The sequence below is a fragment of the Musa acuminata genome, chromosome BXJ2-4 (genome assembly GCF_036884655.1).
Source record: "Musa acuminata AAA Group cultivar baxijiao chromosome BXJ2-4, Cavendish_Baxijiao_AAA, whole genome shotgun sequence".
NCBI lineage: Eukaryota > Viridiplantae > Streptophyta > Magnoliopsida > Zingiberales > Musaceae > Musa > Musa acuminata.
In genome coordinates, this window is record NC_088341.1 from 37,215,719 (window position 1) to 37,239,142 (window position 23,424).

The 23,424-nt window shown below is 38.6% G+C and overlaps 4 protein-coding genes across 9 annotated transcripts; 1 reads left to right on the forward strand and 3 right to left on the reverse strand.

Annotated features, from left to right (window-relative positions):
• Window positions 1-1,948: 1,948 nt before the first annotated feature.
• LOC135586433 (uncharacterized) lies at window positions 1,949-11,655 on the reverse strand. Of its 6 annotated transcripts, XR_010486277.1 has the most exons (9): window positions 11,460-11,655; window positions 11,211-11,374; window positions 9,354-9,459; window positions 7,472-7,651; window positions 3,377-3,856; window positions 3,192-3,275; window positions 3,002-3,094; window positions 2,644-2,751; window positions 1,949-2,404 (listed from the first exon to the last, which is right to left on the reverse strand). XR_010486277.1 is itself a non-coding variant. In XM_065105444.1 (8 exons), the coding sequence occupies exons 2-7, from the start codon at window positions 11,256-11,258 to the stop codon at window positions 3,030-3,032; spliced, it is 963 nt and encodes a 320-aa protein (XP_064961516.1). In that variant the 5' UTR covers window positions 11,259-11,374; window positions 11,460-11,655; the 3' UTR covers window positions 1,949-2,404; window positions 3,002-3,029. The 6 variants fall into 6 exon arrangements, 4 of the variants coding, with proteins under 4 accessions (XP_064961516.1, XP_064961515.1, XP_064961517.1 ...); XR_010486276.1 differs by having other exon boundaries at window positions 2,644-3,094; XM_065105444.1 differs by lacking the exon at window positions 2,644-2,751.
• Window positions 11,656-13,688: 2,033 nt separating this feature from the next.
• Window positions 13,689-14,927, reverse strand: LOC135608779 (F-box protein SKIP23-like). Its single transcript, XM_065101818.1, has one exon. It carries the CDS (start codon window positions 14,925-14,927, stop codon window positions 13,689-13,691), a length of 1,239 nt encoding a protein of 412 aa, XP_064957890.1.
• Window positions 14,928-15,785: 858 nt separating this feature from the next.
• On the forward strand, window positions 15,786-20,155 carry LOC135610661 (sulfiredoxin, chloroplastic/mitochondrial-like). Its single transcript, XM_065105447.1, has 5 exons — window positions 15,786-15,944; window positions 16,056-16,210; window positions 19,619-19,652; window positions 19,727-19,820; window positions 19,912-20,155. Exons 1-5 carry the CDS (start codon window positions 15,869-15,871, stop codon window positions 19,925-19,927), a joined length of 375 nt encoding a protein of 124 aa, XP_064961519.1. The 5' UTR covers window positions 15,786-15,868; the 3' UTR covers window positions 19,928-20,155.
• A 949-nt stretch (window positions 20,156-21,104) lies between these two features.
• On the reverse strand, window positions 21,105-21,844 carry LOC103978715 (copper transporter 6-like). The gene has a single exon (XM_009394614.3). The coding sequence runs from the start codon at window positions 21,782-21,784 to the stop codon at window positions 21,338-21,340; it is 447 nt and encodes a 148-aa protein (XP_009392889.2). The 5' UTR covers window positions 21,785-21,844; the 3' UTR covers window positions 21,105-21,337.
• Window positions 21,845-23,424: the final 1,580 nt, after the last annotated feature.

Below are 23,424 nucleotides of genomic sequence, written 5' to 3' on the forward strand. Positions count from 1 at the left end.
TAAAAAAATACTTTTTAAATATTTTATTTTTCTGTTTAAAAACAAAGTAGCTAGTAAAATTTGTTTCCATTGAATATCTCCCTTTCAATTTTGGTAAAAAAAAATTATGTTTAGTTTATTATTATCAAAATAATTTAAATCTTACTTGGAAACATGTTCCCTAACTTCCCACCCACGCACTGTTCAAAAGTTCTTTTAAAAAAGCTAAAATTAATTTGGTCTTTTGAGGAATATATTACTATTTGTGGGCTAAGTGGACTAATTAGTATCTTGGAATCCCTATAGTTATGAAAATGAAATATCTAAATCCATTTACCCTAGTGTTGTTAGTTTTACCGACGGAAACACGAAAACAATAGACAAAAAGATATTTTCAACATTCTAGTTGGTGGTGTCAAACAACGTCTGTGTTGATGGATGGCAACGTTGTTGGAGCCACGGGTGGCTTCTGTAGATGAGAAAAGTTACGATAAGAGAAGATCGATGTAGTTGCTAAGTGGCGAAAGAGCTGCTCAACATTTGCATCGACACTGACTCATATATAAAGTAGTGTTGCTCGGTAACTACATCGGCACCGATGCAAATGCTGAGCGGCCCTTTCGTCGCTCGACAACTACGTCGACACTGATACAGATGCAGAGTGACATCGCTCGGTAGGTACGTTGACATCGACGTAGATATAGAGTAGCATCGCTCGACAACTACGTCAATGCTAACATAAATAAAAAGCAATGAAAGAATCGCTTACCACATCATCGTCGATACGGTCGTCGAGCAGCGAAAGAGCTACTCGGCATCTATATCAGCGCTTTCGTTGACACTAACATAATGAGTGGCCCTTTCGTCGCTTGGCAACTGCGTCGACGTTGACAGTTGCCAAGCGACAAAAGGGTTACTTTACATTTGCATTAGCACCAATACAGTTGTCGAGTAATACTTTCATCGCTCCATAATGAGTTAAATTATTAAGGTAACGAAGAATACCTATTTATTTTAAAATGTTTAAAATAAATAATTCTACCTGTTTATTTATCTCCCTATTTTAAATTGACTATTAGGGTAATGAAGAATATGAAACTTAACTATTTTAAATTTATTCTACCTATTTATCTTGTTTGTTTCTATTTTTGATATTCGTAGATAGTTTACACGATTAATTGGGTACTTATGATTATTTATATTTAAACATTGATATTAGTGAAAAATGAGAAACATTAGAAAAACATTCATTAACTAATATGATCATTATAGTACCGTTTATAATAGGCGATCTGACCCCAATTCTTAATTTATGAATTAAGTTGATGAATGTTATCGAATTAATAGAGGACAATAATTATTGTTACAAGGACAAAGGACCCAAGCGATCGCTCGAACTCCAATCTTAATCATTTCTTTTGGTCTGTCTTATTTTTTGGATATATATTGGATGAAACCAATTCATGTATAACTCCAAAACCAATTGAGATCCATTTATTGATGATTGAATCAAATCAGAACAAATGAACAAACGGAAGGTAATAAAAATTTATTTGGTTTTACATAAACTTTGATGGAAATTAAAAATTCAATATTAAATATTAATAAAAAACAAAAAAAAAACAATCAATTCCAATTAGGAACCAGAACTATCGAACCAACAGTTAAATAACTGAAACCAAAACCACCTCGAGTCAATCTAGTTCCAATTCCAACTTCCGCAAATACCGGCTCGAGTTGATCTAGTTCGGATTCCATCTTCCCCAGAATTTTACTGTCATTGGATGAAGCAGACACAAAGTACAGATAGAATTTTCTGTCAAGACATCATGTTGGCAATTATACAGAAAAAAATAATGTAAAAGCTGAAGGACCAATATATCTCGATGAAATTGCATCAACCAATGAAAATTTAACCATTCATCCAAATTTCAATTTTGCTAGAAATGTAGGTAAGAATGAGAAACAATAATCTAAGTCAGAAGCGATGATTACTCAAATAGGGCTGGTTACAGAGATTTATGCAGTAGTGATACCAGTGTCTTCCAGTCTGAGACTACCAGCCTTGTTCTTTCTGGCAATTTTTCCCTGTGGCAGCAGTGTTACAGAGATTTATACAGCATTTTAAATAAAACAAACAGGACACACGATATGTTGTCACACGGAAATTAACACCCAGGTCTTTCGCAATGCAAAGACAACATCAGAGTGCCTCCCTTATGGACCAGAACAATGCATCGATAGCATGATGTGTATGAAACAAATTAACTTGTTGCTCAACTACAAATATCATTACAGAAAGTTCCAATGGCAGAAAACATTAGCGACTGTGCAAAACGCGTGAAGTAAACTACTTGAGAAGGATCCACTGAAATTTGAAGAATAAGGAGCCTGTCAATCCCATATATACAGATGCCCAGTCAACCTACAGCAGAATTTGACAAATGTGTAAGAACTAAAATACAGTATAGCTCCGGTCGTCATCCCATGATCATAGTCACATCAGCAAATAGCATTAGATTAAATATATATCCTCGTGGGAAGGACCTAATTATACATGGACTCTAAATAATTCACTGTTTCCATAAGATGTGCTTGCATGTTGTGAGAAACAGTATATCTGATAGGAACACACAATAATGCATATGAGAGAAAAGAGGGTACCGCTAACAACATTCGTAGTGTCATTTAAAATGATGTAATCAAGCATGAACGGGAAGATATAGCCACGATATAATAATTTGCGACTTAAGAGTACAGCACTGTGCAATCCTATATAATCAATCACAGAAAAGTCAGATGCTTGTCCCATACACTCAATATAAATAAATTTTGTTTCTTAACAGGGGAACCGCCACAAATTTGCAATGGTTTACACGATAGAGAATATGAAACCATAGGCAGTTACCTGAAGCTTCATGCAGTATTGATGTGATAAAAGTCCCTCTTTTTTGTCTCTACTCTTTGAGAGAAAAAGAGAGAAGAAAAGGAGATGAAAAAAACTAGGGCTGTAGAAAGTTACCTTGGAGGAAAACACATTATATGTTCGGTCAGTCACTTCGTAAGCCATCATAACTAACCCCTTCAGATATAGTGTCTAGTTTTCTAGTGTCCTCTAAACAAGTGTAAGAAAAATATAGAAATCTCAATTCAACATGGAAAAATTCAATAAATATGGCAAAGAGACAGATAAAAGAACAGCAAAGTAATACCTTTAAATTCTGTTGCTGGAGAGTCCAGAAAGTTATTTGAATCAGGTGGAAGATAAGGAGATTTATCATAATTCTCTAGTATATCTTTGAACAAAAGAATACAACATTAATATATACCTTTAGAAAAACAAAGCACAAAAAAGGGCAAAAAGATTGCACTTAGAAGTCAGGTGACTGAAACAGACCAGCACAGTGAGTAAAGTCATCTGATAAATCTGAAAAGCTGAAATTTCGGGGAATATGACTAAATCCAAGCGAAGGTGTATCAACATCCGGGAGAGTGCTGTTTGCCGGTTGTCCAGTCAATTCTGAGTTACTAAAGGATCCACCTGAAGCATCTCCAATTGGTCGGTGTGCTTCCAAGATGATGTTATCACTAACGAATGGAAACTCAGAATTGTTTAGATAGTTAGGCTCTGACTTTATTATTGTCTCACTCAGTCCAGAAATCCTTCCCATGTTGGAGTTATGTGCAGATAACACACTTGTCGAAGCATGCATAATTCCAGCAACAATTGATGAATCACTTTCAAGATAGTTCCCCTGATGTTCTGATGACCTACCATTTACAAGATCACTTGAAAAATCTCCATTATAAAACATGCCATCTGGCCGTGAAGATGTGGACGCATGTTGAGACATATAGCATGATGGAGTTTGAAGCACTGGAACAGGTGATAGCAGTAAGATATATCTATAGGAATATAATATCATGACACTGATGGTTCGATACTCATCAACAAAACCAAATGATTTAACAAATTAGGTAAATTTTGTAAGAGGATAGAAAAATCTCTTCAAGTCAGATTATAATCTAACTTCTGTTCTGTATATGATCCCCTTATACACAGCCGCATTGCACTTGTTTCTCATGCCACATTGTAGCATTAGTCATCCTTTAGAAATCACGTTTGTATCAAATCGAGTTGGATAGTTATTGTCACATGTTCATATTTGAATCAGCGTTTGCTATCTGGAATAACAATGGCTATGGATATGAATATTGGATAAGATTCACTATGGAAACTTGATACATGAGTATTATCATACACTCAGTGTACATGGTTGCTGTTTAAACTCCAAAGTCCAAAGTATGTGAGGTAGGATCTTTCATATTCTAAAATATCTGGTACATGCATATTAGTTCACACACACAGTTTAAAAAATAATCTTCTTGTCCTTTTTGGTCCTTATTTTTTGCAAAACCTAATTTCACTTCCAAACCCACCCTAAATCATTAATTCCCTTGTAATTCTTCAGACCATGATGAAGTTTCAATCTTATTCTTCTACTAAATAATCTTGTTTCATTCATCAGACAAGTACTTTCAAGATGTAATTTGAAGAGTTTGAAGAGACAACTGCTTTAAAATGTAAAAGTTTGGATGATGAATTACTGAAAACTTTTCAAAATGGATTGGTAGACAGATCAACATTCATGAAAGGAAGAAGATCACAAACAAAGAAAAAACCTCAGGTATAAATCTTTGGATTTAAAAGTTTTGGAGGAAAGGTATTATACTAACATAAATGTCAATGGTGTGTAATGTTGGGGAAGTCAGGGAAATTGCGAGAGGGAGCCTGATATCGGTGATTTAGTTGGTTCGATTGAACCAACTAAAGCATAGGAAACCAACCAGGCCCAAAAATCTGGTTCGGTCACCTAGTTTAACCTAGGCGCTCGCCCAAAGCGCTCGGCGCCCGGGCTCGGGCGAGCGCCCCGGCGACGCGGCGCCTCTTTGAAGCAAGGCGCTCGGGCCTTGCCTCGCCTCACCCGAGCGCCTATGCGAGCGCCCGAGCGCCTAGGCGAGCGCCCAAGCGCCTATTGAAATCACTGTTTTCTATGACAATGGCAACACAATTTTTCAAGGCACCTCTTTGCTATGATAACACCTCTACTCCATTCCTCCATCAGTCTTTATTGTAGCACCTGTCCGCTAACCTGCATCTCATAGTGAGGCAATTCCAATGACCAATGACAATTCATGACGCCAACATCTTCTAGAGTAGCCCAAATTGATGAAGAATACATACCTAGAAGAGATACATGGAACATCATAAAGAAGACTCAATTAATTGGAAAAATCAACGAGCAGCTTGAGAAGCTCAAGATAGCCTGATGCATCATTGCTACCATGCAATAATCTTCAATCGATTTGCTCAATCAGCAAACTGCCCTTTCTGCATCATTCAAACAAGCATCAATGCCCATTCATCTACCTTCTCCTTGCTCTTAATTATATCCTGAAGCCCCCAACAACCCCTAGATCAATCTGAAGAATTCTCAAGTATGATGAAAATTTTAGCTTAGTGAAGAATAGCCTTTAAAACAGCATTTTGTTCAACTGTATCGGCATCTCACTAAAATATCTTCAACAGTTGAAATATTTTCATTAGACCGACTACACAAAAAAGACATTGATTTGTCGATTTTCATCCCTATATGAACCACTTTGTAGACTTGGATTTGATAATTTATGCACCAAAGATGATTTCATCAATTTTAAAGCCATGATTGTGAATATGCACACTACCTCAGCGTGCACAGAAGAAAAGACAGATTATGAGAATTACAGAACTAATCCCCAGCCCTTGTCATAAAGGCCCCACCTTGACTAACACTAGACAAGGATCTTTCAGTTGGATTTTCAATTTTCTAATGATTTTGGTCCATATTTTCTTTTCATTTTATCTTGTTTTTCTAAATGTTGTTTTAGAGTTACATTGTTCTACTTACGGTGATACTAATAAATAGCATTAAATAAGACATTAGGCTACTAGGAGTTGTTTTGAAACTTCCAGAGGTATTTTTAGATATAATTTTATGAAGTAACAAGATTTCTCAACAAAAAAACAGAATTCCTCCACAAGGCTTCTTAAAAGTCTTATAAATATATGAGACCGTAAGTCCCAGAGACTATACTCAAGATTGATTATCCTACTTGATATAACTAATAAATCAGACTAGATTAGATAGTCCCTCATTCTCTTTTGTTCTTCCTTGGGAGGTCCTTTTCCTCAGAATGGAGAACATGCTGATGGAAGGGTCATATCTTATACTTGTTTTGGGAAAAATTACGAGGGTAATCTCCCACCTAGACAATTTGATGGGTCATATAGTGGGTCATAAACCTCCATATTACTGGACCATAGTACCCATTCAAGATGGAGAGGGTAACCAACCAATAAATCTGGTTGGTCAGCACCATCTGGGATATGCTATTAATGAGTGAGTTGGTGCAATAAAAGATTATTAATAGAGTAATGACCACAAACATATTTTGCTAGTAAAATAAATGTCTACTGCAATATCTATTCTGTTTTGGAAGATACAAACATAACTAACAACAGATGGAAATCTACATCAAATTCCAATCTGGTAATGGATATTTTGCTATTCATATCGATATATGTTCATAAAATCAGTGTTTTCAAAAGATGCTCGGATGAAGAGAGACCTGAGCGCCTTTCAACACCTCAGGACAAGACATTTCAATAAAGCTTCACCTGGGCATGCGCCCGAGCCAACTCGGGTCAACTTTGAGCCTAGGTTCAACTAAAACATATATAAGACGCAATAAAGAAACCCTATCACTCGTCTGCCGCCATCTGCAAGTTAGTTTGCCGCTAAACCTTCATCGCCCACCTTCCTCCACAGCCTTGTCGGTTACTTCTCCATCTCCTCAATCCTCTCTTTCTCATTTTATAAGGAATAGTCTTTCATCGATTAAGTTGCTACACCAACTTGAGGTGGTGCACTTTTAAGAGATAGTTCATCTAGGTAGGAACATTACATTAATATGAAAACGATGCTTAGAATATAACGATGGTTAAAAAACACTACTTGGCAGTTATCACCCACCTCAAATTTCACACCCTTTTAAAACGTTGCTTAGAACATAACAGTATATATATATATATTATTTTTAATATTTGGGAGCGTCTCGCTTCACTTAGGCAGGCGCCTAGTGTCTCGAGCGTTTTGGGAACCTAGCGCATAATGTTTTTAAAAACACTGCATAAAATAATTCTTTTTCCTAAATATTATTATAAACAGTACCATTTTACCTAGTATCAAATTGTTTTCTAGGCCTCGAGGTTACAAAGTATGTTATTAAAGTTACATATTGGCTTTCAACATGTATTTAAAAAGTTATATAATCTAATTGCATATAGCGATGATACCTATGAAATATAAGCAAAATCCAGACAATAATTAATAGAATTGAAGGACAATAATAAAATGAAGGTAATGGCAGCAAAATTTTAAAATGCACATACAAGGAGAATGGGAGGCATTTGGAATTGGTAAGATAGCAACTCCAGATGGACATGCTTTCTGCATAAGCTCAACCTGTTTCTCAAGGAGCTTATTAAAAAGCAGTATTTGGTTTTTAAGGATCAGTCTAATATGATATGCTTTGAAAAATTCCCGGTTCTCCTCCTCAAGTTTTTGCCAAACTGTAAAACAACCAAAGATGACAATCATTAGAAGGAATAACTATTAAAATTTGAATAGAATGTAAATAAGATTTTTGAATACAGATCCATAGGCTTCCTGGGTGTAATTTCAAAATTCTTCTTACCAGCAGTTTGGTATGCAAATTTTGAGGAATATCTACAGAACACGTATAACATAGTGGTCACTTCATAAATTAGTTAATTCTGATTAGGCATATTAATCTAGTCATATAAGATTAAGAGATACTAGCATATACCAGCATGCAAATGCATCAAATGTGCTATCAACTAACAATGTCAAAAAAAAAAAAAGACTCATCAAAATAAGCAGTTTCAAAGTCATGAGAATTTATTCCATTAGTTCGCGGTTAAAAATCTGTATGATGAAATGCGATCAGCATGCAGAATTATATTATAGGACTTAAAAGTTTCCTTGCATTGAAAGAAAAGACTTGCAATACAATGAAAAATCAGAAAATATAATATTACAACTAACTGTTGCAGTTAATCTGATTAGTTTTTCTGCAGCCACATCCAACCCCCTAACAATGGTCATGGTTTTCTGTTAAGCATCCAAATTTCTACTTCTTGTTCAAAGATTGTAGATTGGTCCTAACAAGAATCAGTCAACTTATTGACCCATGGCATAAACTATAAAATATTGACCCACGATATAAAATAGAGCATATAACTCAAAAATCTTGCTATACATTTTCTTTATCATGTCATCCAGTGATATGAGGTGGTAACTATAACCCTCCTGGTATGCTGCTCATTATCTTAGTACCGTACTGGTCCAATATCAGTATTTAAAACCTTGATTCAACCATATTGGCATCTTGCTATGCATGCAAAATTATAGTTTTCCAAGAAACATATATTCACATGCCACCATTTTTGGTATATATCATTGAGTCGGTACAATTTTTTCAACATTCTACTCTAGATATATTCCAATCAAGAGAAATAGTCACAGTTTCAAGTTTCAATTTGAGTCCCATACCAGTCCTCGGTATGCTTCTTATAGATACCAACACATAGACACAGGATTATATCAGTGAACCAGTCAGCAAGGACCAAAAAGAAAGAGGGAAAGAAGGGGGGAAGAGCAGGAGGAAGAGAAGGCGAAGGATAAAAAGAGAAGCGGAGGAGAAAGCAGAGTAGGCAGTCAACCAGTAAATACTGGTCAGTATGACTGGTTTTTTCTAACCCTGAATAAAGTAGAACTTTAATGAAAAATAAGCAACATTGAGTGTGATCTAATGCACCTGAAATGTCTAGAGATATATATTCAACTCATTTCATGATTTTCTTGTTGATGTAGTTAACATGAACAATAAAAAGGAGAGAAGCTTAGAGCTTAATGCATCCAACAAGAGCCAAAAGGGCAATCTAATACACAATCATGCAACTTTACAAGATTTAAATATTAGAAACACCGATCTTAATATAAAATCATGAGACATGTAGAATGTAAATTAATGTCTTATGAGCATATGTATGATAAGTCTGCATGGACATAAAATGTCAATATATATTGGATTGCTTGTGGGTCAGTCAACTGACTTCTACGGCATACTTGTATATTCAATATATTGTTTTGAATCCACATTAAAGAATTTGGATTAGATAAAGATGATTTAATAAGAAATTATCAACGTGGTGAATCTCAATAGATAGAGATGATATGCTGTGAAATTACCAAGTTCAGTGAAACTAGGCTCTATCTTTGCCTGGAAAGACAAAGTGTCAACTACTTCTTTCTGGTTCATATACAGCTGCAGGCACCTTTCAATAAGATTCTGAACCTGAAAATTTATAAAAACATTGGAAAGAATATTATGTCCCTGTTTCAGTAAAAAATAAACAGGCAATAGATTATCTAGCATAATAACCCTTAAAAGGGTATGTTGGCATTCCTTTTGTAATTAAAGCAGATATTTCTATAAGGAGCTAAATGCCCTTATCATCTTAAAAAACAGAAAAGAAGAAATGCAACACGAACTTAAAAAACCAACAAAACAAAGTTAAAAGATTATGACACTCATGCATTTGGGCATCAAGTATATGAACTAACACTAGAAAAGATGGATAAGAGTCACATATGGCATCATAGCAGTCCAGCAAAATCACATTTGCTGGTGATGATTAATAGAGAAGCATAAAATTCTATTCAGAATCTCAGGTTAATGGTGGTTTTGAATGTTTCTGGAGAAGATATGCTAGTGCACCGATATGATGAGAGGCATTAATTAGAAGTCGTGATGTCAGTGATGCTCGGAGAGATGGAGCACAGCCAAGGCTTGGTTAAAATAACCTTTTTACATCAACCACAGTATATTAGCAAGACATGTTCCTGGCCCCAGATAATAGCAAATATTGCTCGAGGCAGTCAAATTCCAACATAGTGAGTCAAGCATGAATAGGTAATGGCAAATTCCACATGAAACATGTAGCATAACCAAGAATATGAGACACTGATGATCTCTTAGATCTTTTGTGCTTTAGGTCAACATTAATACAGATTTTTTAATGGGAAAAAAAAATAGAGAACAACTTGGTATTTAGCATTCCAAAGCATGTGTAACATTGAACAAGGGTATGTGATATGTGTTGTTCTACCAATATAAACTCTGAACACACGCCAACAAGAGCAAACTGACAACGCATTCTCTTTCACACTCTGGCCTAGAGTCAAAAGATCAACATTTTAGAAACATAGTTCTCTGAAGAAGTATCCTAAAGCATCTCCAAATATCTTAAGAGTATCATTTTTAACAATATCAGGATAGTTTGAGAAGTATCCCACATATTTCCTACCATTATCTTATGAGTACCATGTCCAACAACACATTCAATAAAAATACAACAAGCAACTCAAAAGGATCTTTTTACATAGACCACTTGTTCGCACCAAACAATCCCTCGAAGCTCCAAACTTGTATGGCTTTAAAAAGATATAACAATGCTGAACCATCAAGACAAATTGACTGCAATCATATATCTTAAGCTTTATCAAGTTTACATGGTCTTAAAGAACTCGAGTGCTTGGCTGCTAATACCAAAGAAGTGTTTCGCCCTAGTCTACTGTACTAGTCCAGAGACAGCGGATACAAAGTTCTGCTCCAAATGTTAATTACTGTTGATGGATTCACTAATCCTAAGTATTTGAGAGCTCCTGCAATCCACAAATGAAAAAATAATTTAAACTGAAACATTGCGTAGAAATTTAGTACAATAACAAACCAAAGGTGAAACACACACATTTTACGTTTGTCCTACATCAAGTCATCTGACCTAACACATCTATAATTCAGATGATAAGAAGAATGCGATGAAAAGCAGTACTTCAGCACACAATCAATAATCTGCTGTTTAAATGAAACCGCAGTTCACATAGCACCAGGTTATAAAATTAGGATTATTATTCAGATGGAGCAATTTAAATACCGTATAACCAAATAATGCTCGAATAAGCATTAACAGCTACAAACTAAGATAACAGGAAACCGAGAACTCCATATTAGAAGATGAACAAAATCAAGAATAGCTTCCTTACCAGTTGTATATCCTGACGGGAGACCTTCCTGACTTCTCCACTCGACATATCCCCTCCCCTACGCAGAAAAATCCAACTGCTTCAGGAATTCAAAACCTCCTAACTTAACACTATCCCACTATGCGCACGATCGCTAACTCGGATGATCGTTCATGAAGGACAACCTAATGAAAGAATCAAGCGGGAACATGATCAGATAGCAGATGAAACACACCATGGTGCGTGATCCATGAGGGATCATCCCCTTACCTCTGGGCGAAAGAGCGGAATTCTACATGAGAACGCGGCCAATTTGCGGCTTCGAATTCATGGCGAGGATATATGCGTCGGAATCGGAAATGTGTAGGGCTTCTAGCAGCGGTGGAACGAAGAGGGGGAATGGCGGAGGCGAGAAAGTGGGACGAAGCTTCCCGAGTCGGGAGTGCCCATCCAAAAGAGGAAGATGATAAACACTGCGGTTTTGATCGACGGCTGATGATGTAAGCAACTTAGGTACCTGAAAACATATTATCCCCTTTCGTGAATTCCCCCCGTCATTACCCACTTTGCCATTGCTAAGAACAATGGCATCCGCAGGTAAGTCCCACAGAAAGTTTCCACTAAGAGAGTAGGTAGCGAAACGGGTAACGTATGAACGGTCAAATAATGGCTTGTGATAATCTCGTATTTTCATCTAAGAATTGACCATGTTTGTTGTTTAAGTTAGTAATTATAGTTTTTGTTGACGTTTTTGTTAGTTTTATATTATGCTATTTTATTTAACAAATTTATAATAAAATCAATTAAACGATTATATTTTTAAAATTTTTTATATTTATATTATTTGTATGTTTTTTTAGTGTTTATTTAACATAATACATAATTTTATTCTATTTTTAAATTTTTATCTCCGATTTGATTCTGATAACTATGTTTTTATCATATATTTATATTATGTTATGTTTATTAATCTCTTTATTACTTGATTTAGATTAAAAGTATTTTAGATATTTTATATTCATATATAGATTTTAAACTCAAATAAATTATTGGTAGCTATAAGGATCTTAATATTTAGATAAACATATATGCTAACACGCTGCAGCACGCTGCCTCGGCTCCTCGGCCCCGTGCGCAGCAACACGCTGCCTCGGCCCCTCGGCCTCATGCGCAGCAACACGCTGCGGCCAGCACGCTGTCTCGGCTCCTCGGCCCCGTGCGCAGCAACACGCTGCCTCGACCCCATGTGCAGCAACACGCTGCAGCCAGCACGCTGCCTCGACCCCTCGGCCCCATGCGTAGCCAAGACGCTGCAGCCAGCACGCTGCCTCGGCCCCTCAGCCCCGTGCGCAGCCAACACGCTGCCTCGGCCCCTCGGCCCCATGCGCAGCAAGCAGCCCGCCTGCGTCGTGCTCCTCGGCTCTTCGGCTTTACGCCGCCCGAGACCACACCCGCGCGACCAGCCCACCTGCGTCACGCTCCTCGGCCCATCGACTCCATATTCCCCGAGACCTCGTCCGCGCGGCCAGCCCGCCTGAAGACAGAAGCCATGCATCGGGCTCCTTTCGGGGGGGGGGGGGAATATGATAAGGGTAAAAATGACAGTCAGCCTTAGGACAATGTCAACTGCTCCAGATGACGTCACGCACCTTGGAATTGATCAGAACACTGACCGAGACACATTAATATCCTGCAAAAGCCAAGTCCAACACGCTACACCATGGCTACTGTCAGCCTGCCCCTGCAAGCGGGTAGGGAGCAGAATGCTTCCCTACAAATACCCTCTCGTTCATTAGAAGAGAGGGGGGGACACACTCCAAAAGACTACTTCTCTCGAATCCCCCTCCACATCTTCCTCTAACTTGATCGTCGGAGGGGTCGGGTCGAGCACCCCGACCCGACCTTTGTGCAGGTGCGAAGCCTTCGGAGATCCCCGCCTTCGGAGATTCAGCGGGCTCGAGGAGCGCCCCCGCGGAGTTCCCCGCCTTCCGGACCCGAATCAAGCCGCGACGGCCCCGAGGCCACGGCTTAAAAAGTTACTTACCGTAACACATTCTATAAGAAAAATACGTTGTTTTAAGAGAGGTATATGTAAAAGCATCTAATAAAAATAATAACATAATTTACTGATTTCATTATTATCTATCAATTACAATTATAAAATACCATCCATTATATTCATTGCAAATAGAGGTCAAAACACCTGTATCTTATGGCTACTATGATTGGTTACAATGATCCCACATTGTATTCAGCTAAAGCTTGATGTGTAAGGAAGGGTATGGAGTATTTGACTCATGATCTACATTGCCTCACCGGCGACACAACGTCGGTCCACCAGCACGGTGCAGAAGATACAGGGACTGTCGACATGTTCTCGGCGATAAGATCAACAACCAGAACATGATTTTGGAATCCTTCCAATTGCACTTGAACTTGCAGTCACACTTCCAATTGCATGAGAAAGAAATATAAAGGTACTGCTTAATCATGTTCTTTTTAGGTCACAGTGGGAATTACCCAAGCGGGAGGAGGCCATATCCACTGGAAATTATAGCCACCACAAGGCTTGAGGCTCTTCTCCTTCAGGTCGAACACCCCCACATCTGGAACCACTTCATGGCACTTCTCATACGACCACGAGCCATCGTCCGTGAGATAGATGCAGTTCCCTCTCAGCTCAGGGCACTCCCTCACCTTGACGCACATCGAGCTGTTCTTCCCCAAGAACAACGCGAATTCCTGCAAATTCTCGCCCTCGTTCTCAACCCAGACGCATCCCTTGGCATCGTCTACCTTCAACCTGAACACCTTCACCCTGGTAGTGACGCACTCCACGTAGAGCGGGCGAGGCTCCCACTTGCAATTGGACTGCACCGGGTCCTTCCATCGGTAGACCTGCAACAGCTGCCCCCGCGGCAGCTCCACCAGGTACTTGGAGCAGTCGTAGATGCCCAACCTGGGGGCGACCAGGGTGGAAGCGGGGAGGGGTCCGCCGTCCAGCTCCCAAGTCTCGACCCTGCCCATGGACTCCAGCGTCAGGAACTGCCCGCTGGAAGAACAGATGGCGTCTACCCAGTATAGCGACGGGGTGTCGATGAGCGTCCACGACTCGTCGCCGGCCCTCGCAAAGGCCAGCCCGAACAGGGGGTTGTGAATTAGCATCACGGTGTAGCCTCCCCAAGAAGAGGAGCAAGAGGAGCGAGACGGAGGTGAGGAGACGACGGCTTTCTCGTAGAAGAAGTACCTCAGCCTGTCCGGCTCGAACGGCTCGGGCGGAATGTCGTCCCCGAAGCAGAGTGAGTAGCGGGTGACACGGCCGCGCTCGTCACGGACGGCGTCGACGAAGGGGAAGGTGGTGATGGAAGGGAGCCGGACTTGCTCTCCCATCAATGGGTTCAGGAGCTGGAGCTCGGAGTCTGCGTCGGCGGTGACGAGCCAACCGTGGGAGGAGCCGACGACGAGGCGGTCGGAGACGGGCGGGTCAGGGAGGGGGAGTCTGTAGGCCTTTCGGTCAGCGAGGCTGAAGAAGGCGGCGGCGGAGCCGGTGGGGGTGAAGGTGGGGTTGAAGGGGAGCATGAGCCAGGGGGACTGTGGCGGGGACGGGCAGCCGAGGTGGGCGCCGGAGGCGGAGCGCCAAGAGGAGCAGACGGCAGCGAAGCGGATTCGGTCTGCAACGGGGAGGCGTTCGAGGATGGAGCCGAGAAGCTCCATCGGGAGGTCGGACCAAGCATTCATGGGCCAGCAGAAAGCAAGCAGAAGACAACGACAGGTTGTCTTGTTGAGATGGCGGAGTTGGCGGAAGCTGGAAGACAACGAGCTGTTGTCTGTGGAAGCCGGTGCGGGTGTCGCCGACTTGTGAGGTTTATAAAGGAGGTAACGGGGGCGAAGCAGCTGCGGCCCACATGTTTTGCAGTGTGGACCCGTGTGCGGCTTACTGTTGCGGGGGAAAGGAGGCGACGTGCTCGGCGGGGCAGTGCCATTTCAGGGGCGGCGGAGCGCGACACAGGATGCGGGTCGCCAGCGGAATAGGGAAAAGCGGAGTAGATTGCGACCACGTCCCGCGAGCGCGGCCGCAACCCACCGTCGGATGTTGCGGCTCGCCTTACTCTCTTCAAACGCGACAGCAGAGGTGGCATCACCTAAATCGATCTAGATGTCGATTCGATGTGGAAGATATCTCCTTCAAGGAGTAGTCAATCGCAGCACGCATTCGCGGCCGAACCATAAAAGATGAACCGGTGTGAACCGTTGATGCCGCCAAGACTACCAAACCGGAGTCCAACAGAACCGTCCATTTACGCCCGGGGAATTATTTTTCGCCACCCCGTCTCAAACTTCGATGGGCAACGCTATGACCCACGTACCTCATCCAATAAAATCGCGGGTAGATCGTCTCGAACAAGTGGGAAAAAGGGTTTCGTCCCTAAAAGGACGACCATCAATATGAACCGGTTAAAAGTAAACGTGTCACTTACCACAAATTACTCGTCTACTTACCTTGAAGAATATAGATGGTGTACATCGGGGCTCACAATGACCCGTACTATCCATCGAATAAGCTTGTGGGTATGATATGGGCCAAAATTTAGTGAAAGTATCGCTCTTTTGGGGGCTTCGAGTTCCTCGAGCCCGTCTAATTCGTTCTTTCGTGTGATGTGAGGAGTAGAGAACCAAAAATGGCGAACCTTGTCTCGCTCACCCATACCGCCCTCTGCAGCTACACCTCGCGTCCGATTAGAGCTTCCTCCAATGGTTCCCTCTCTGCCCTTGCAGCTCCTTTGATCGAGAGCGTTGCCTATTGTTTCGCTTCTTGTGAACCGTTATTTTTCTTTTAAGCGTGCTCCTGTATGGATTTCATTTCAGGGGTTCCATTCTCGAAGCCTAAATCTGGAGGACCGGCGATTCTGGAGCTACCTCTTAACAAGATTCGGCGGCCGCTGATGCGGACGCGGGCGAACGACCCCGAAAAGGTGAAGGAGCTCATGGAGAGCATTAGACAAATTGGGCTCCAGGAACCTGTAAGGAAACTTCCTTCGGTTCTTATAGATATGTATTTCTTCAAAAGCACTGTTTTAGGATTATCAATTGTTGTTCTTTTGCTACGTGATGCAAATTGGTAAAGCATATAAGGAACCTCTAAATTGCTTTACTTTCCAAAGGTCTAGACTGAATTCAACTTGTAGGTATAGCCATTTTGTTGGGGGAGAGAAGACTTCGGAACCAAAATAGAAATCTCAGATACCAATAAATAAATAAATAAATAATCATAAAGCTATCAAAATATTTATATGGCTCGACACTCTAGACCTACATACACGGAGAAAATCAAATTCTTTACTACTACAACAACAACTATAATAAAACTGTAAGTCCCAACAAAATCAAATTCTTTACTATATGAGAAAAATAAATATAAGAAATATGTGTCTTGAGTTAACCCAAATCCAATCCTTGGATCTCTTGTACATCATCACGTTTATCTCAATCTCCTATATCCACTAGAGAAAATCCCGAGACACTCAAATTGTTTTCTCTATGTTTCTTCCTCTCGGTCTTTAGATACATAGCATATTTATATCAATAAACCTTAATTCATTAATGACTCTTTCTCCTACTTGAATTCCTAGTCCGAATCCTAATCCTCTAAGAAGTTCGCATCTAATTAGTACTTCTAAAATACTTACTAATCCTAACACATTTTGTTTGTCGTCATCTGAGGATATGAAGTAGAAGGCCGAGATGCTTGAATGATAGGCTTTGGGTAGGCTTTGTGTGGTGCTACCAATGATCTTTGCAATCATTTCACCTTTGGTGAAGTTGGAATCACTGTAGAAAAAAGTCCTTTTGGCTAAGTTTATCTTTAGTCCAGTTAGGAGTACCTTGAGCCTAACCATTTATGCCTTATCTGTTTATCCTGAATAGTAAATACTATGCCATTAGCATACTGGAAAATTTGGATGCTTCATTACTTTTGAATCAATCCTTTGATGCAATGGTTGCTACTTCATGCTTAAAGATCCATTCGAGCATACCCTTGATGTGCCTACTATGAAATTAATAGTCAGGATATGATTTTATAGCATCACAGATCATGTGTTTGACCCAGATCATCCATTTAAGTCCAAAATCTTGATGTTTTAGCATGTCCAATAAGGTTTTCCCACTCAATAACATGAAATCTCTTTCCAAAATCAAGCTTAAGAATGGCTCCGTGTTTATCATTCTTATGTCACTATTTAGGACATTATTTACACCCATGTAATACTTCAGGATGAGACTTTTATGATAAAAACTGTTTTGACTGCCATTAATGACCTCAGGTAGAATGGCCTTGATTTTGTTTGCAAGGATTTAGGAGATCGATATGATAGGACGTACCAAGCAATCAGACTAAAAATTATTTGTGGTAGCTTTCTCCTCCTTGGGGTATAAATTTAATAGAAGTGCATTTGATCTTTTGCAAATTAGTATCCTCTACAAAGAAAAAGTTAAACAGAAATATGAAACTGTTATTAAAAATAGGCTAAGCTGGTTGGAAGGGTGCAAGTGTGAATGCATCTGGTCCAGGATTTTATGTTTTCTCAAGCAAGAAAACGGTGAATTTGATTTCGGTTTAGGAGAGGATATAGTGTTGCTTATAACTTATTACTAAATAATCTAGTTTTTTGGGGGATTTACATTGAGTATATTTAATCTAATCAAACAGGACTTTGAGTACGATTTCACTGAAGTTAAGTCTCCTAAGAGTGGAAAACTAAAAGAGAGATTAAAAATGAAGTGGATGGACAGCTCAATTACTTTTCTCCAAGATTTGTATGACGCCATACATGAGGTCTGAATTTCTATGCTAGTGATGTCTCTTGAAGCATAGAGGATTCTTCTTGTTTGTTAAAGTCCCAAGTTTCAAAATAGAAAGTGTTTATCATAAGAAGTTTTTATACAATCTTGACCTATGCTCTTGTAGCATCATTTTCTCTATAGTGGGTTCCAGTAACTTCCTGGACTGAACATAAGACACCATCAAGGTTTACCCAATTTATGGACAAAAGAGGTTCAATGGTCCCAAACGAAAAAAAATGGCTCTAAAATAACATGGAATCAGGAATCAGCCTATGATTGATTGTTAGCATATGGTTCTAGTGGGGAAAATTCTAGATATAAAAGAATGGCTGTAAAAAGTAGTTAATAGTGCTCCAAAATTTTGGGTGCGAACCAATACCTTATGATGTTGTACTTCATAAACGAAATGCAAATGTCAAAATTTTCGTATCATTGTGCTAGCACAACCTTTTGTAGATCTTATAACTTTTATCTACAATACAGCTTTTTTTAAATGGTTTCTGATTCATGATTACAATATGCTTGTGACAATGTCGTTAGGAATTTGTAATCCCTTGTGATTATATGCCAAAGAATTCAGCCGAGTGATAATGAAATTAGCGCTAGCATGGGTGATAAGGAAAATAGCTATGTAACCCCAGTTCAAGTGGTGTCTCATATATATCTATTACATATCTGGACATATGCATATATTTCCGTATACATAAGTATATATAGATAAATTTACATATCCGTGTATGCATTTCAATATAAATAATCTGAGACAGACCTATATTTGATTAAAAGTTTTTTGAGTTTGGCTCATTCTTTCAAAAATCTTCAGAAAGGATGGGAAGAAAAAATAAAAAAATATTTAATCTAAAAAAAGAATTTAGTAGATGAAATGATCCATTAAGGACAAGAGCCTCTTTTTGGGTGAGATGCATATACTGACAAATGGCAAATAGCTAGCATTACTTTGAAGATTCCATACGTAAGGCAAAGGTGGTCTACTATAATTCAATATGTAGATTCCATATATGTGGCATCCTGAAAATTTCTTAAGGGGCAAACGTGGTCGTTATCACGAATAGTCCTATATTTTTCAAGAATGTGCTATGATGTTGACACAACAATATGTTCAACTCCAAAGTTTGTCAGCTATAAACGCTAACACAACTCAGCATAGGTTTGTTGCTTGCACAATCATATTCAGTAGGCTTAGAATTGTAAAAGAAATTTCCTTCTCGTGGCCCTTTATATCCAATTTATATATACTTCTAAAAAGATTGTAACATTATGGTTGTTAAAATGATTATGAAGTTCCTAGTGATGTTTGGTTTAAGATTCCAAAGAATAAATGAACTTGCAAATTGGATCAACCTCCTTTGGATTTTGGAGCTATATAGTGTGACAATTCTCCTTGGAATGGTAAGATGAATCATCTAGTTTCTGAATGTTCAATGCACAGATATTGATCCAATGTCAGATGGTGCTTTACACAAAATGAATCCTCTTGTTCAATTTTCTTTCAGTTTTTGTAGACAAATAATTCAACTATCACATATGCTTAAATGCTCGCTTATCGAATTCATGAAAACTTGCAGATTGATGTGCTGGAGGTGGATGGAGTTTACTATGGTACTCATACTACCAAGAGATATACTGATCTTCCTATAACTCCAGCATATCTAAAAGAGATAATCTGTTTGTAGGTTTTTCTGGATGTCACCGTTTCGAGGCTCATCAGCGCCTCGGTCTCCCAACAATTCGCTGTAAAGTCCGACGAGGAACAAAGGAAACATTAAGGTTAGTTGCTCCTTCACGATCACGCTATGTCTCAGTATTCATGCCCCCCGATGACAATTTGAACTGGATTGCATTTGCCTTTCTCTTTCAGGCATCACATGCGATGAACTAGAATCTGTGGCAAATCACCGCTTTTCTCTTTATTTTTCAAGATAAGTCATAAACTACTCCTTCAATGTACTTGAATCATCAAATCTACAGATATTGATCTACACAAAGCTCAATGACTGAAAAAAATTCATATTATTGGCCTCAAATTGTTGGAATATTACAACTTGTTATTGTTGTATATATCAATATTTACATAGTCAATCTTTGTGCTACTATATTGCTTATGAAGGTGAATCTCTGAGCAAAACTCTGAATTCAATTGATATGTTCTTCAACATTGTTCTTTGTCGAGAGGTTGCATAAAATTATTATGGTTGTGTTGTGGTAACTACTGACCATGGCAATCTAGGCTTTACGGGATGAGAAGCTGCAACTATCAGCACAATGTTGTGCCCTCTCCATGTGAGATGCTGCGACTGTGATGGTGATTCTATACCATGCGACAAAAGCAGGTTTAGACCTGTGAGTAGATACTTGGTCGTACTTCCCATGTAGATATAACTACTAGTACACATTTGTATAAAGTTGACTTCATTTGTTTGGATAGTCTTTGGCATCAGCTATCTTTCTTTATATTCATGTTGATGTGCTTAAAGGAGTTGACCAACCCAGCGGCATGATTCAGACCGTCTGTAACGTTAGAGAGGCTTGAAGTCAGCTCTTTGATTCTGGTGTTGATGGATATGGTAGGAACAGTATACTTCAATGTTGATGAGAAGTATTCTACAGGCAGAAGCATTCACTGGAACCTGAAACAGAGAGTTACGTAATTGGTCCAGATAAGTTAAGTCTGCTAGCTTTTTGTTAAACAAGCTTACTGGTTGGTTCTTGAAATGTAGTCTTTTTGCATGGAGGTTTAGAGATCATGCATGGTGTGTAATCTTTTAACAAGTGTTCGATCATTGAGTTCACTATAAGCCAAAGAATAGCTTCTAACAAACCAAAAAGCAATCCAGAGACAAAACCTGGCTTGTTCGATACGCAGTAAAAGCTAAAAGTGAGTGATAGAATCTTCTCGAAAGTGACATTGGCTACTTCTCTTGATTGGACTACAGGACATGGAACATAATCCATCCGTGTTAGGAATGAATCTACTGTGAAGCAAAGTGAGATTAGCACTCTTGTTTTTTTTCAGACAAACAGTAGCAAAATGTTTAATTCTAAAGCAAAATGTTTCAACAAAATATAATAGCCTGTGTGTTATTTCAGAATCACGCAAGAATGTTGTTGCAGTCTTGATTGGTCACAAGCCACCAACCATTCTTCTTCATCACAAATGCATGATGGTTACAAAGAGACTTCTGATAGATGAATTCAAATGCCTTCTGTCACAGCTTAGACAAGTAAGGCTTATTAGGATGCAAGACTTCACACGAGACTTCAAACTCACACCACACATAAAACGATCAGCAAGCCATAGGCGGAAGATCGCCCTTGCCGGCGCAAGCCGGCTGCAGCGGCGTCCTCCGACACGCCGCGCTGCCAAAGAGCAGGAACCCGAGGGCGTGCCCGGTGACGGCGACGATCAGCACGCCGCCGTTGAACGACATGACCGCGAGCATCACGAGGTAGGCGAGGCCGACGCGCAGCGCGTGCAGCGCCGTCTGGGCGAGACCCGTGGCGATGCGGCCGGCTCCCGGCCTGACGAGGCGGCAGTGGTGGAGCCACTCGAGGAGGAAGGAGAAGGCGAAGACGACGACGAGAGCGAGGGCGTACATGCCGCCCCTGGTGCCGGGCCAGCCCGTGAAGAGGATCTCCGAGTTCTTGCCCCAGAAGAAGGTCATGTGGGTGTAGTGCGTCTCGGCCATGGAGGAGGCGTTCATGCCCGTCTCGCTCATCAAGCCGTGATCCATCTCCGAGTTCCTGTCTTGGGAAGTATCAGGGTTTGAGGAGAAGCGGAGGAGGAAGGGAAGACTTTGTGCACTCTTGGGAAGACGAGAGAAGAGTACTTTGCATGCGGTACAGATAAAGACCGGGGGTTGATAGTACATTGCCGCAAAGAATGGCTACTTTCGTATCATTCTACGTGTGGAAGATTTATAACAAGATGATGTGAAATAATTTGTCGAGTCTTTTCAATACAATTTAGTTCAAGAAAATGGCAAGCTGAAATTTTCTTTGTCAACCAATAAAAACTTATAACATATTTAATAATTTACTTAAACATTCCTAAAGAGATTCAATTAATACCTAGCTAATAGAATATGGTTGTGATAGGAATATGTTGTTAGTATAAAAAATTATAATTGTGTTATTATTATATGAAAAATTTTAATATCATAATCAAAATAAAAAAACAATAGATTAATATGAAGATCGTATATCTTTGGATGCTATTTTAAAAATATTTATCTAATTTACAAATATACCGTCGGTCGGATCCAAAGGTTACAGTGATATCGGTATGTAAGGATAATTAGACTTGTATTATCCTTTTTTTCTATCTTTCACGAGATCACTGTAAGCGATGAAATATGAATTAAGGAAGATCATACCCTTTTATAAGCGAGAGCAAATGATTTAGAATGATAATTAAAAGAATTCCTCCCAAAGGTCATTTTCTAAGAAATTTTATTATAATTAGATATTTTTTCTATTGATTGATAATCATATTTAGAATCCATTCAAATATATAATATATCTTACTTAATTAAATAAGGTTATATAATTTAATATTCTCTCACTTGGCCCATTAATTAGTAAGATATAAAAGAAATTTAAAATTAAAATAAATAAAATAAAACTTTCTTTAAAAATAATTTTACTTAATTAGATTTTAATTTTTTAAAAAAAGTATTATATATGGATTTTAAAAATAAGTTAATAAGTATAATAATACTATATTAAGTCTAAGTACCAATGTAAGCCACAACGGTTGTATGTTATACTCCCTTTTATATACTACAACACTATTAGTTTTTTCTAATATAGTTCATAACGATCTTTATAATTTATCTTGTTAAGATATTTCGATTATCACATTCAACTATAATATGTATACATTATAAATGATAAAATATTTATTATAATTTATATTCCATAAGCATATAATACTAGTTGCAATTACTAGTCAGATAAAATATAAGAATATAAATTATAAATAATATTCACTAAATATATTTTAATCTAATTTATATAGAAATAATTTAATAATAATAAAAATAATAACCATGATAATCATTAGTATTAATTAGTATAAAAGAAAAAAACTCATATGATAACTATAATCATAATAAAATATAAATAATAACTTTATGTTAAAATAAAAATTATTTTATAGTTTTAAACATAAACATGTAAATAACTAAACAAATATCTGAGAACAATAATTAAAATTTAATTATCACATATAAAAATTTTATCAATATGTCATATATGAAATTTATAAAAAAATCATAATTTATATTTTTTAATTTCGTATGGAACCTAAATTAGATTAGTCAATCTTATTTAATTAAGTAAGTTTAAAATTATGCTAAACATTGACCCAATT

Excerpts from the sequence above, each read along its gene's own strand:
- LOC135586433 (XM_065105445.1), bottom strand. The coding sequence starts at position 11,258 with ATGTCGAGTGGAGAAGTCAGGAAGGTCTCCCGTCAGGATATACAACTG. Across the intron at positions 9,460-11,210 it reads CCCGTCAGGATATACAACTG|GTTCAGAATCTTATTGAAAG; the intron begins GTAAGGAAGCTA and ends ATAAATTTTCAG. Across the intron at positions 3,857-7,471 it reads AAATGCCTCCCATTCTCCTT|TGCTTCAAACTCCATCATGC; the intron begins GTATGTGCATTT and ends CACCTGTTCCAG.
- LOC135608779 (XM_065101818.1), bottom strand. The coding sequence starts at position 14,927 with ATGAATGCTTGGTCCGACCTCCCGATGGAGCTTCTCGGCTCCATCCTC.
- LOC135610661 (XM_065105447.1), top strand. The coding sequence starts at position 15,869 with ATGGCGAACCTTGTCTCGCTCACCCATACCGCCCTCTGCAGCTACACC. Across the intron at positions 15,945-16,055 it reads GATTAGAGCTTCCTCCAATG|GGGTTCCATTCTCGAAGCCT; the intron begins GTTCCCTCTCTG and ends ATTTCATTTCAG. Across the intron at positions 16,211-19,618 it reads AAATTGGGCTCCAGGAACCT|ATTGATGTGCTGGAGGTGGA; the intron begins GTAAGGAAACTT and ends GAAAACTTGCAG.
- LOC103978715 (XM_009394614.3), bottom strand. The coding sequence starts at position 21,784 with ATGGATCACGGCTTGATGAGCGAGACGGGCATGAACGCCTCCTCCATG.